Below are 12,732 nucleotides of genomic sequence, written 5' to 3' on the forward strand. Positions count from 1 at the left end.
AGTGGACAGTGAAGAAGGTTATCTAATATTACAAAGAGATCTGAATCAGTTGGATCAATGCGCTGAAGAGTGGCAAATGGAGTTTAATTTGGATAAAGCTAGGTATTGCATTTTGGTAAAACAAACAAAGATAAGACTTGTATAATTAAAAGTAGGACCTTGAGCAGTGTTGTAGAAAATAGAGATCTAGGGGTTCATGTACATAATTCTCATCACATATAGATAGGGTGTTTCAGAAGATGTTAAACATGTTTGCCTTCATTGCTCAGACCTTTGAGTATAGGAGTTGGGATGTTACGTTGACATTGTACAGGATGTTGGTGAGGCCTCTTCTAGAGTACTGTGTCCAGTTCTCGTCTCCCTGTTATAGGAAGGATATTATTAAGCTGGAGAAGGTTCAGAAAAGATTTACCAGGATGTTGCTGGGAATGGAAGGTTTGAGTTGTAAAAAAGCCTCGCTTGGCTGGGGCTTTTCTCGCTGGAGTGTATGAGGTCGTGGGGTGATCTTATAGAGGTTTATAAAATCATGAGAAGTATAGATAAGGTGAATGGAAGGTGTATTTTCCAGAGAGTGGGGCATTTCAAGACTTGAACAAATATTTTTAAGATGAGAGGAGAGAAACTTAAAGACATGAGGGGCAATTTTCTTTTACACAGAGGGTGATTCCTGTATGGAATGAACTTCCAGAGGAAGCGGTGGATGCGGTACAGTTACATTTTAAAAAATATTTGGATAAGTACATGAATAAGTAATGTTTGGAGGGATATGGGCCAAACAGAGGCAGGTTTGACTAGTTTAGTTTGGGATTATGGTTGGCATGAAGTGGTTGGACTGAAGGGTCTGTTTCTGTGCTGTACGATTCTAAGACAACGTAATGGAGAAAGAAGCCTTCTTACAATCTCAGCTCTCTTGCTTTTCTTTTTCTCTTCCTCTGATATTGGGAAGATTTACTCTAGTTCATTGAGAAGCATATATCTATTTATCTTGATAAATTGGAAGTAAAACAACTTAAATTTGCATATTCTGAAGTTCATTTTCTTTTAGCTTCAATGATCCTTTTATTCTCAACGTGTCTTATTCTAATGATCTCTTGGAGGTTTCCTTTCTTACTTTCTCATCCACACTACTGTAAGTTTTAATTATTGGAACTATATGTCTTCTGTCACGGTACCTTGCATACTCTTTCTTCTTTACTTGCCCTGTGACTCTGTGATTCCTTAGTTATATCATTATCACCATGATTTTAGTCTCCTTCCTAACATTTTCATTAATATCATTGGATCACTTCAAGTTCTCTATCACTTTCCTCCATCTCTCTCTTTCCATCTTTTAGCGATCACTACAGTAATTTCACATCTTTCTGAAGCCTTGTACTTCTTTATGTTTTTGTATTTGCTACATTAAGAAATGTTCACAAGGAAACAGAATAACTGATAAACACATTAAACTTCGAAAAATACAATTTAAGAAAATACATTAATAATAAACAATTACAAAATACATCAACACATAGGCCTAGATTTCTACAAAAAAAACATGTTCTCTCCTCACTATTTGAGAAAGTCTGTCCCAAGCCCATGTGGGCAAATGGTAGGACACTAGCTTGGGATGGAAGGTATTTTTAAATAAAGAGGTTTCCACCAGGACCACTGTCTACTTGAGGACAGTGAGCAGTCACTTAGAGATGCTGGGCCAGTCAGAGGACTGGCAACACTACCATTAAGATGGTTGCTGTAGACGATGCAGGGAAATGGTGAAGCTTCTCCTTGGTCCAGGCAGGATGGACTGGTGCCAGGAAGAGTGAACCCATTAGCAACAGTAGTGGAGCCACAGGACTGGCCATTATTGCTGGGTAAACCATCCAGAGGCAGAAAGAAAGCAGCCTGGGATTTAACTGGGAACCACTTGACAGCTTCACTGTTCACTTGGCAGCAGAGGGACCAAGCTGACTTGGGTAAAATTCCAGCATCATGTTAACATAGCTGTCACTTGGACAACTAATTTGAATAACTGAGGGCCTAACTCTTGTCAGTAGGTGTCCAATACACTGCCATTTGCTGTCCTTATATGGGATGTGGGCATCACTTGAAAGGTCAAAAGCTGTTTCCCACTTCTAATTGTACCTTGAACTGAGTGGCTTGCTAAGCCATTTCAGAAGACAGGTAAGAGTCAACCACATTGTTTGGCATTACATGTAGGCTAGACCTGACTAAGCATGGCAGATTTCCTTCCCTACAGGACATTAGAGAACCAGGTGCATCATTATGACAATCACTAATGGTTTAATGTTCACCTTTACTGAGACTATCTTTCAATTCCAGATTAATTGAATTTAGTGCGCCAACTGCTGTGGTCAAGTGTGAAGCCATGCTCCCAAAACATTAGCCTGATTTTCGAGATTACTAGTCCAATGACATTATTACACCCCATTTCTGGAAATATCCTAATACATGCTTTAACCATTTTGCCATCCCTGCCACTTTCCATCCCATCTCCAGAGGGCCTGTAATATTCAAACCGTGAAGCCTGGAAACGTATGTCAACATAATACAAATCAAACCTGTAGACATGATAATCTCAGGGAATACTAACCTGAGGTTCCAGTGATTGCACTGCTGTTACTTTGTGGCCTCTCTAGGTCAATCTGTAATTCATCAGATTCATTCTCACTGATAAGAACCTTCTCTTGTTCCTTCTCAGTTTGTTCCAGAACTGCAATGGTTTCTCTGACAGCACTCTTAGAAATGTAGCCACAAGCGAGGCCTATTTCTTGCTCAAGACTTGTGCGTGTGAGGTAGCTGGAGTCAATTAACCTAAGATCACAGTACTTCATGGACCTTCATAAAAAGATTGAAGAAAGGCACAAATTATCAAATAAGAACTATCTTTCATGTCCTACATTATTGGTGTGCATGTTTTGTGAGGTTGCACATCAATAAAGCAAGCCTAAAATATATGACACCTGTGCGTGTGTGTGCGTGCATGCACACACGCTTACGTACGATGGCAGATTATGACTTAGCTAAAATGTTCTCCAAGATAAAATTGTCTGCTGACAATCACCGCTAGGGCTGATCAATCGGAAGAGGTACATGAATGTTGTAAGCTTCAAATGAACTACAGCAAACTTTTTATTAACTGGCTTGTGGAACTAGAATGTGCCAGTTAATCAAATATTCCAGATAATTAAGTGGTTTGCATAACCACAGTAAACCCTGACCAAGCAAAGCTTCAAGACAGCCACATCCCTCATAAAACCTATATAAGAAACATCAACACACCTTCTAAAACAGTAAGTGAAATATAATACAGGGAGTTTACATATCACTGTTATACTTTATTTACAGCATAAATACTCAGACATTGGAATATTTGGGGCATATAATTCTTGCTGGTTTATCAAGAGTGCCGGTTAAAACGAAGTTTGCTGTAAATCTAAACAACACTTAATATTTTCAAAGGTAGGAGAGATATTGAGGAAAGAAAAATTGAAGGAGAAAACTGTTGCTAGAGGATGTGTCATAATTTTAACCCAATGTAGTTTACTAAATTGACAATGGTTTCCACATTTACAGATTGCAAAGATAAATTATGAGGATGGAATATTCTGAATCCCTCAATTAGGTTACTACTTTACAACTAATGGAAAGATATCCTGCACTTCCTAGTTAATGATACCACAACTCAAATTGATTGCATAATAAAACATGCATTGATATTCTTACATTATAATTATTAGACAAGGATTAACGTTTGGGACATGTTGCAAACTCTGTTTAAAAATTCACATGAATGTTTTAAAAAATGTTTTACCTTGGAAATGATTCTCCAAGTGGATCTTTACCAGTTAAAATGACAATGCATGGGAGACCTTCCAAATCCTGATAGGTATGAGGGATCCATTCCTCCTGTTCACACCCTCTCCATACCTATAAATGAAAGCAAAAGGAAAATTCAGAAGAAACCTCTTAATTCAGAGAATGATCTGAGAGTGCAACTTGAGTAGGCTGAAATGAAAACATAAATGCAATCAAGGGGTAGTCGTGAATACATTGAAAAAAGTGAAATACGAAGATACGTTATGGGTTAGTTGAACAAGGGTGTGAGAGGGTTCATATGAAACGTAAACCCAGCTAGCATCCTGACAGTCAAATGACCTGTTGTTGTGCTGTAAATACTAAACATGCAAAGTTAAAAATCAAACAACACCAGGTGATACACCAGACCGAGCAGAGGCTGTGGCAATGGATGAATGGACACCGCACAACAATCACCAACCAGGAGTGTTTCCTCCCAGTCAGGGAACACTTCAGCAGTCCGGGACATTTGGCCTTGGACCTACGGGTGACCATCCTCCAAAGCGAACTTTGGAACAGGTAACAACGCAAAGTGGCTGAGCAGAGGCTGATAGCCAAGTTCAGTACCCATGGGGATGGCCTCAACTGGGACCCCAGGTTTATGTCACACTACTGGTGATCCCACTGCACTACACACACACACACACACACACCCCTACAGATCCACACAGACCGTCTCTCATACCCTCACACCCTCTCTCACAGACTTATGCCCCATTATACTCACATTTATGCACACAGTCTCTTCCAGACACACACATGCACACACTCATTCGGTCTCCCCAGCACGCAAACATGTTTAGGTTTGTGGAGTGCATTTGTACTTGCAGAATCACATTTTATTTTGTTAAAAATGGCATAAATCCATGTAAAATTCTGTAAATCCCACTTTACAAATAGAATCAGTTTGACTCAACATTGGGACACAGGCAGACTTTAACTTCACACCTTCAATGCATTATCTGAGCTGAGATGGCACCTATTGTTAAAAGTTATCTTGAGAATGCAACTTTAATAAAGTTCTGGGATTTACATAGGAAGGAACCGAAACCAACATGATCACTCTAAAAGATGAAAGAGTCAAGCTAAATTTGTTTAATATTACATTCCAACGACACTGCAATCCTGTTGCTATAAATTCAATGTCATATGATTCTGCTCCACAACCACCTGCTGAAGAAGCAGCACTTCAAAAGCTAGAGCCTCCAGATAAACCTGCTGGACTATAACCTGGTGTTGTGTGATTTTCAACTTTGTCTAACCCAGTCCAACACCGACATCTCCAAGTCCTAAATATGCAAGGTAGCTTCATAAGTAAAGACAAAAGTTTCTCATCTCTCCTGTTAGCTCCATGTCTGAAGTACTAAGTGGTGTAGCATGGAGTAATACTGACAATTCATATGAATACTGCTTCCAATTTCCATCAAGGACTTTGGTCCAGAGATTAATGCAAGCTGATTAAGTGTGCAGAAAATACAAAACTAGGAGGGACAGTTGATTCTGAGGATGTAGTTCAAAACCTTTTGATACAAAATATATACATGAGCAGAATAATAACACTTCAATTTTCATATGGACAAATACTAGATACATGTCAAATGCAAGAGTAACATATATTCTTTAAATATCTAGCTAATCCATGTCTAACTAGCTGAAGATGTAGCTTAGCTGAAAATGTAGTTGAAACATATTGTGATTCCTGATGACGACAATAATAAACAAGTCTAACTACCATGCACCAGAAGAAAGCTGAATGTGGAAATCTATTATTACATTGCCCTGTCCTGGCGAACCTAAGTTGTGAGAGTAGGATTGAGATTCAAATAAAAAACAAATACAAATTCAGAACTAATACCATGAGGCTCTTCTTCACAAAAATAATTAACAGATAATGGAGATGCAAGCTTTGGAATAATAAATCATTGAATGTGGTTGAATGCTCAATTCTTATAATGATAAGAAACTTATCTTTTATCCTCTAACCTCTATACAGCAGATTTTGCATCTTGAGTTTGGGTTCTGATAAAGCCTTGTGCTTCTTTTTGTGACAACAGTGTTGGTATCAATGGGAGAATTTTAGAAAATATTGCTGCTTTTGCAGAGTTTTAGTATCAGGGACTTCTATGTCTTCAGAGAAATGCATGGAAGGTTAACTAAGATTTTTAAAAATGAAGAAATTCTGTCGGTTAATCTGAATCAGTTTTTTGAGGTGAATAGGAAAGGGAAAACTGGGAAAACAAAAACTCAACTAAGAGTTAGGATATATGGGGTATTCAGACAGAGGAAGTACTTTCGGTCAAGTGCATCCTACTCAATGGATTGACTGCAACTACTGGTCCTCACCTACACTCAACTGTCCGAGCTAGCTACAAGCACCACTCAGCTGCTGGGTAAAACATAGTGAAGGGAGTAACAATGAACATGACACCAGTTGGGCAGATGTCTTCCTTGACAAAGATAGAAGCCAGAATGCAAGGATTCCAACCCAACAAAATGATTGACAAATTCAGGACCAAAGGTGTGACACACCATTTTCCTTGGGTTATGGTTATTGGTTTTCCACCTCGAGATAGAATACCAAAGGAATCAGGGCTCTTTCAAACCTTGGTTGGCAAACAACCCAGGAGAGGGAAAATTTGAATTCAAACCTATAATGTGAAAATGCCCTAGTTTGCTGGGCCTCACAACATCAGCTCCAATTTTAAAGGATAGCAACATTCAGCACAAATTGTAAACCACCTTAAAACCCCTTTGTGCAGGTAAAACAATATAGACTACCTCAACTGCAAAAGAAGCAAGTCTTGGAGTGATGAGAAAACAGTGGAAAAAGTAAGTGAGATGGCAATGGCAGCAGTAGTTCGAATCCTGCAGACAGCTCAGGGTATGGATCGATTCAATGAGGATTTGGAGACAGCATCATCATCGAGTGGCACCCTGAGTGACCAAGCCACCTTTTATGGGACAACACTGCTTGCTCCTGAATTGGAGGGGCTCAACTAATGCTCAATTACCCACCACCCAGTTTGCTTGCTACAGTCAACAGGATCTCTTACTACTGCAGAGATTTTCAGCATCTGTAGCATTTTGCTTTTTTTATCCTGATTTCATTATTGATTCCATTACAGAAGGACTCTAAGAACATATCAAAGCCACAGGATGAGATGCTTCCAATGGGGTCACTGGATTCGGCACCAAGATCAACAGGAAGTGTTTGATGAACATGGTAAGGAAATTCAAGAGTTGCAAGCATTAAAAAAAGTCAACTTGTCAGGTTCACCCAGCACAGCTGGTCAGCCAAGAGAAAAACACAGCTGACTGTCAAGCATACAATACTCTTCAACAAAAACTTAGAAACATCCACAATGATTAGTGGATTGCACTTGTGGAAATAATACCATTGTGTAGTGAATTTAAGTGGCGGCATGAAAATCTCTCTTATGGATAGCATATCAAATCAAAAATTCCTGAAGAACATTGATACCAAGGCATTATTCATTGCATACTTCAACGTAGAATCATGCAGCATAGAAACAGACCCTTTGGTCCAACCAGTTCATGCTGAACATAATCCCAAACTAAACTAACCCCACTTGTCTGCTCCCAGTCCATATCTCTCCAAACCTTTTTTATTCATGTATTTATCGAAACGTCTATTAACTGTGTAACTGTGTCAGCATCCACCACATCCTTAGGAAGTTCATTCCACATGTGAACCACCCTCTGTGTACAAAATTTGACCCTTGTGTCTTTTTTAAATCTCTTTCCTCTCCCCCCATAAAAAAATGCTCCATAATCTTGAAATTCCCCACCAAGTGAAAAGAACCTACCATTAGACCTATCTATACTTCTCATTTTTTCATAAACCTCTGTAAAGTCACCTCTCAACCTCTTTTGCTCCAGTGAAAAAACTCCCAGCCCATCCAGGCTCTCTTGACAACTCAATGCTTCCACAGCTGGCAACATCCTGGTAAATCTCTTCTGAACGCTCTCAAGCTTAATAATATCCTTCCTATGACAGAGACACCAGAACTGGATACACTGCTCCAGAAAAGGGCTCACCAATGTCCTGTACAACCTCAGCATGACTTCCCAACTCCTATACTCAAAGAGGCAATGGAAGACCTTAAGGAAGATGTTTACATAACCTCTGGACTGATGGAAGGCTTTTTAACCTCAGGTACCTTTAGGTTCACACAGAAATAGACAAAAAATTCTCCCATGATCTTCTGCCAGACCTGTGAAATGAACTGATACATTTCCCTACAGCACTATAACTCTTTAGACTAAAAATCAGTTTAAAGAAAATTGAAGTCCTACATCAGCCTGCCTTCTAAGCAAAATACTGACCACCAAGCATTGTCAGCGCTGCCTCTGTACGATCCACTGGCAAGACAGCACTACAAATATTAATGACTTGGAAGCAGCCAATATCACCAGTGTTCAAGTCCACTCTCCTGGACTGGTGAATAACTTGGATGGCAACAACTGCCTATCAATGGTCAGGTTATATCGAGATGATGGCTGGTAAAAGGAAGAGGTGTCTCATGCAAATGTTCTAAGGGCTCCCTGAAGAAGTCCTTCTCTGTGTATTGCAACAAACACTGCCAATGGGAAGCAGAGGCCATGCCTTGAGATGCTATACGGAAGTGCTACAAATACCTTTGAGACTGAGTAATACCTTTGAGACTGAGTAAAGAACTAGCTGGAAAAATAAACCGAAAAAGATAGATCCAATTATCCCCAGCAGCAACTACAAATCCACTTGCATTCATTGTGGAAGAATCTGCTGGTCATGGATATGCCTGTCCAGCAGGCCTACAACTGATGCATATAACCTTTCTAAAATCTTTATCTGCAAAAAAATGTAATGAGAAGAGAGAACAACAAGTTAGGTTATGTGTTAAGAAATATTTCTTATGATAGAGAACGATTGCACTTTCAAACAGACTATAGAAATGTCATTTGGCTTGCTTGCAGATTTTCAAATGGGAACTAGTCAATTACCTGAGCCAAGAGGCGATTGCAGTTTACAGAAGGTAAGATACGGTGTAGTGAGGATAGAGGTCATGAGATACTTGCTTGAGTACCACAGGGAATTAGAGATGAAGTGATGATACAAGGCCCTACTTGTGTTTGTACTTACCTCATTGCACAGATGAGATGGAATAATCTGCAACTGCACAATTCATACAAAGTTTTCAGAAGGAAGTTGCAGCCACAAATGATGCTTGATATTTATATTTATACAGTACTAGAAAGTTTTTTTTTTCTATCTTCAGAATTTCTTAAAAAAATTCCCACCTTCATTCGTGTAACAAAGTGCTTGGCGACACTGAGTTCTGTGGCAGGGTTGCCCAGAAGTACTTCAAATCGATACTGCAGACCAAGTTTATCACGAACATCTTGGAGTCGTTCTTTGGCAAGCATTGCTAGTTGCATGGATGGTACTCGTATCAAGAGCATATGTCCACGTCCAATTTTGTCTTTCCCAGGACAGCTGATCAAATCATCCATAATACTCAGAGTCTCAGGAGTAGTGTGTTCTCTCAGTAAATTCATCGATGTTACAGCCATCATTGCTTCAGCATACTGCTGAATAAGCAAGTAGCATCGAATCACCATGCTATGCAATCTGGGATACCTGAAAGAGAGAAATATCATCAGAATTCCCAGAATTACTGTAATTAAAACACTTAAGATGAATCTAATGTAAACACAAGCAGGGGTTCAATTTAATAAGAATTAACAAGGGAAATCCATAATGAACAAAAACAAATTTTTAAACCCTTTTTTGAACATTGCATTAGTTATTTTGTTTGGCTTCCTTGAAAATGTAAAGTATATAGTGAAGGAATTCCAGTGTGCATACTCGATACTTTGGTCTGCAAGATGAAGTACATTATTATGATTTAGAGGTGCCGTATTGGACTAGGGTGTACAAAGTTAAAAATCACACAATACCAGGTTATAGTCCAACAGGTTTATTTGGAAACACACTAGCTTTCGGAGCACCGCTCCTACATCAGGTGGTTGTGCCACAACCACCTGATGAAGGAGCGGCGCTCCAAAAGCTAATGCTTCTAATTAAACCTGTTGGACTATAACCTGGTATTGAGTGATTTTTAACTTTGTACATTATTGTACAGTGATTTTGCAGCACTGCACTGGATTAACACAAAAAAGGTTATTTCCTGCTGTTGTCTCTCTACAGATTTCCACCAAATGGAATTAATTTACTCTTTATTAACTAAACCAAATACGGCCATATGTAACTATGTATGAAATCACAAATATTTAACTATTGGGTGATATCAATAACATAATAGGTAAAATACTGTATTCAAGCAAGAGAGAAAGCAACTGTTCTTATACTGAAATAGAAGGACAAATTCAGCAAAAGGCAAGAAATGGCTTCTAATTTGATAATGACCAGCACTTGCCTGAAATTTCCTAAGAAATACTGCTGCTCTATTTTCAGAACTTCACAGCAAAAAACAACAGAAGTCATGCTGGCGCCCGAAGTACTGAGGTATGTCAACGGAAGCTCTTGGTCATTATTTAATCACAAATAGTCAATTTGATTTTAAAGTACTAAGATTTGAGCAACTTCAGTAAACAGCATTTAAATTGCCTTGAAAGAATCATGATGCAACCTTGCAAAGTAAACCTCAGGTTATATTGTTGGCCACATCAGCTAAAGGTGGGAAGTTTCCTGATCAGTGAATCAGGACTATATGGTAGCTTTCTTGGCCATTCTTCTCCTTATATTAATCCAAAACAGACCACTGTATTCAAAATCTGATATGGTAGAATCTGAAAACATAACCTATGTATTGATTACATGTCCACTATTAATGAATAAGATAGAAATTGCCTGTGATAACACTGGAAATTCCTAATGCATAGGTTATGCTATTACTGGCGACTGCAAGGTAAATGTGTTGGAATTTGCAGAGGCCATTAGCCAGGATAACTCATTTTTAATAGCTTTCCCTGGTGACTGACTTTAGCAAATCATGACATGTTTATCTTCAGCTTTCATGTGGGATTAATCAGAAACTTGCAGTTTTTGAATAGCATAAGAGTTGATTTTTTTAAAAAAAAACAAAACTGCAACGGTGTTGAGCAATTTAGGATGGCTGCAAAACTGCTTGATTTTTGCCCTGATGAATCTACAATTTGAAGCCAGAAAAATAGATGTATCCACTTCAGGAGAAAGGAAAAAACCTAAATCTTAGATACTACCCAGTATATACTGATAGCAAGCCAATTAGGAACAAGTTCAGGAAGGGAAGAACTGACAACATTCTGGGATGATGCTGTGCATCCACTTTTGTATGAACATAGATTTCAAGAATATGTAGATCTAAGGATGAAGAATAATTTATAATGAATTAAGATAACTTTTTATTAACAAACTATTTACCTTTCCATTAAAGTATTCACCATTCTTTCAAATGCCTCATCACATCTTAGGATAGGGCTCGTGATTCCCCACCGTAAGGATTTACTGTAATCAGACAAACCAAAATACACCATTTCCTCATTGTTGATCTCCTCCTGAGCAAAAATTGAGGGAAAAACACAAACAGAATTAGACAGAGGATGTAGCTTGGAAAGCGGGTCTGCCAGATCTTCCCAAAGGTTTGTATGAGCTGTACAATCCAAATCAGTTTTTACCACTGGAAAACTAAGAACTTAACCCTCATCCTTCAGAGTGTAAAATTTCAATACAGTAATTGAAAATACTGAAACATGTGTCTGGAAATTCTCTGTGGCTCACAAGTAAAAGTGCAACACTAAGTAATGGCTCAAATGGTTTTGATATTCAAAACAAAACTTATCAATTGTAATTAATTAAACAGATTTGCAAATACTAGACATTTGGATTTCAATTTTTTGAGCTGAAAGTAATCTGGAGAGAACATTCGATCTGTGATCTTATTGGAACTCCTGGTATCAGAAACTTGGCAAGAATTCTGGTATACAAAAAAGACAAAGAACAGTAAAATGTTTTGATTTAAAAAGCTGTTGCATTCTGTTGGTCAAATACAGCTTTGCCCATTGGTCTGCTGGATTTGGAAGCAAACATGAAAGCATGCATGGTTAACAGTACAAAAAGTTTTAAAATGATTTAGAATTCAATTTTAAGAAATCATATGACTAGTTACCATAAGGCAGCAGTGGTCATCTGGTCTGCTTGGACATTCAATGGGATCATAGTTTATCTGATAATCCTCAACTCCACTTCCCTGCTTTTTTCTCATAACACTTGATTCCCTTAATGATTAAAAATTGGATGATTAATAGTCTCAGCCTTGAATATACCTACAACATAGCCTTCAAGCCTTCTGTGGTAAAAGAATTCCACAGATTAACTACCACCAGAGAAGAAATTCCTCATCTCTATCTTAAGTGTGCAACTCCTTATTCTGAGATAATGCCTTCTGGTCCTAAATTCTCCTGTAGGTGGAAATAACCTCTCCACAAATGTCCTGTCAAGCCCCTAAGAGTTTTACATGTTTTACTAAGATCTCTCATTCATTTAAACTCCAATGAGTACAGGCCCAACCTACTCAAACACTCCTCATAAGAAAATTCCTCCATAATCAGAATTAACCTAGTGAACATCTCTGCATTACCTCCAGTGTCAGTACATCTTTCTAAAAATAAGGGGACCAAAACAGTTCACAGTATTCCAGCTGTGGTCTGACGAGTGCATTGTAATCTTAGCAGGAGCCCCTCCACCCCACCACCACCACCGTTTCATTGTTATATTCAATTCCCGCTAAGTTAAAGGCCAATATTGCATTTGTCTCCCCTATTATCCAATAAACCTGGATGCTAGCCTTTTCTGATTCATGCACTCTGACC

The 12,732-nt window shown here is 38.5% G+C and overlaps 1 protein-coding gene across 7 annotated transcripts in view; it reads right to left on the reverse strand.

Moving 5' to 3' along the window:
* Positions 1 to 12,732, reverse strand: part of greb1l (GREB1 like retinoic acid receptor coactivator) — a 348,236-nt gene that overhangs the window by 46,749 nt on the left and 288,755 nt on the right. For all 7 annotated transcript variants that reach the window (XM_072570405.1, XM_072570400.1, XM_072570404.1 and 4 more), the window contains 4 exons: positions 11,285 to 11,418; positions 9,160 to 9,499; positions 3,815 to 3,930; positions 2,594 to 2,838 (listed from right to left, as the gene is read on the reverse strand). In XM_072570405.1, coding sequence (XP_072426506.1) covers positions 2,594 to 2,838; positions 3,815 to 3,930; positions 9,160 to 9,499; positions 11,285 to 11,418 — 835 coding nt within the window. The remainder of the gene's footprint in view (positions 1 to 2,593; positions 2,839 to 3,814; positions 3,931 to 9,159; positions 9,500 to 11,284; positions 11,419 to 12,732) is intronic.

The sequence above is a fragment of the Chiloscyllium punctatum genome, chromosome 5 (assembly GCF_047496795.1).
Source record: "Chiloscyllium punctatum isolate Juve2018m chromosome 5, sChiPun1.3, whole genome shotgun sequence".
Taxonomy (NCBI): Eukaryota; Metazoa; Chordata; class Chondrichthyes; order Orectolobiformes; family Hemiscylliidae; genus Chiloscyllium; species Chiloscyllium punctatum.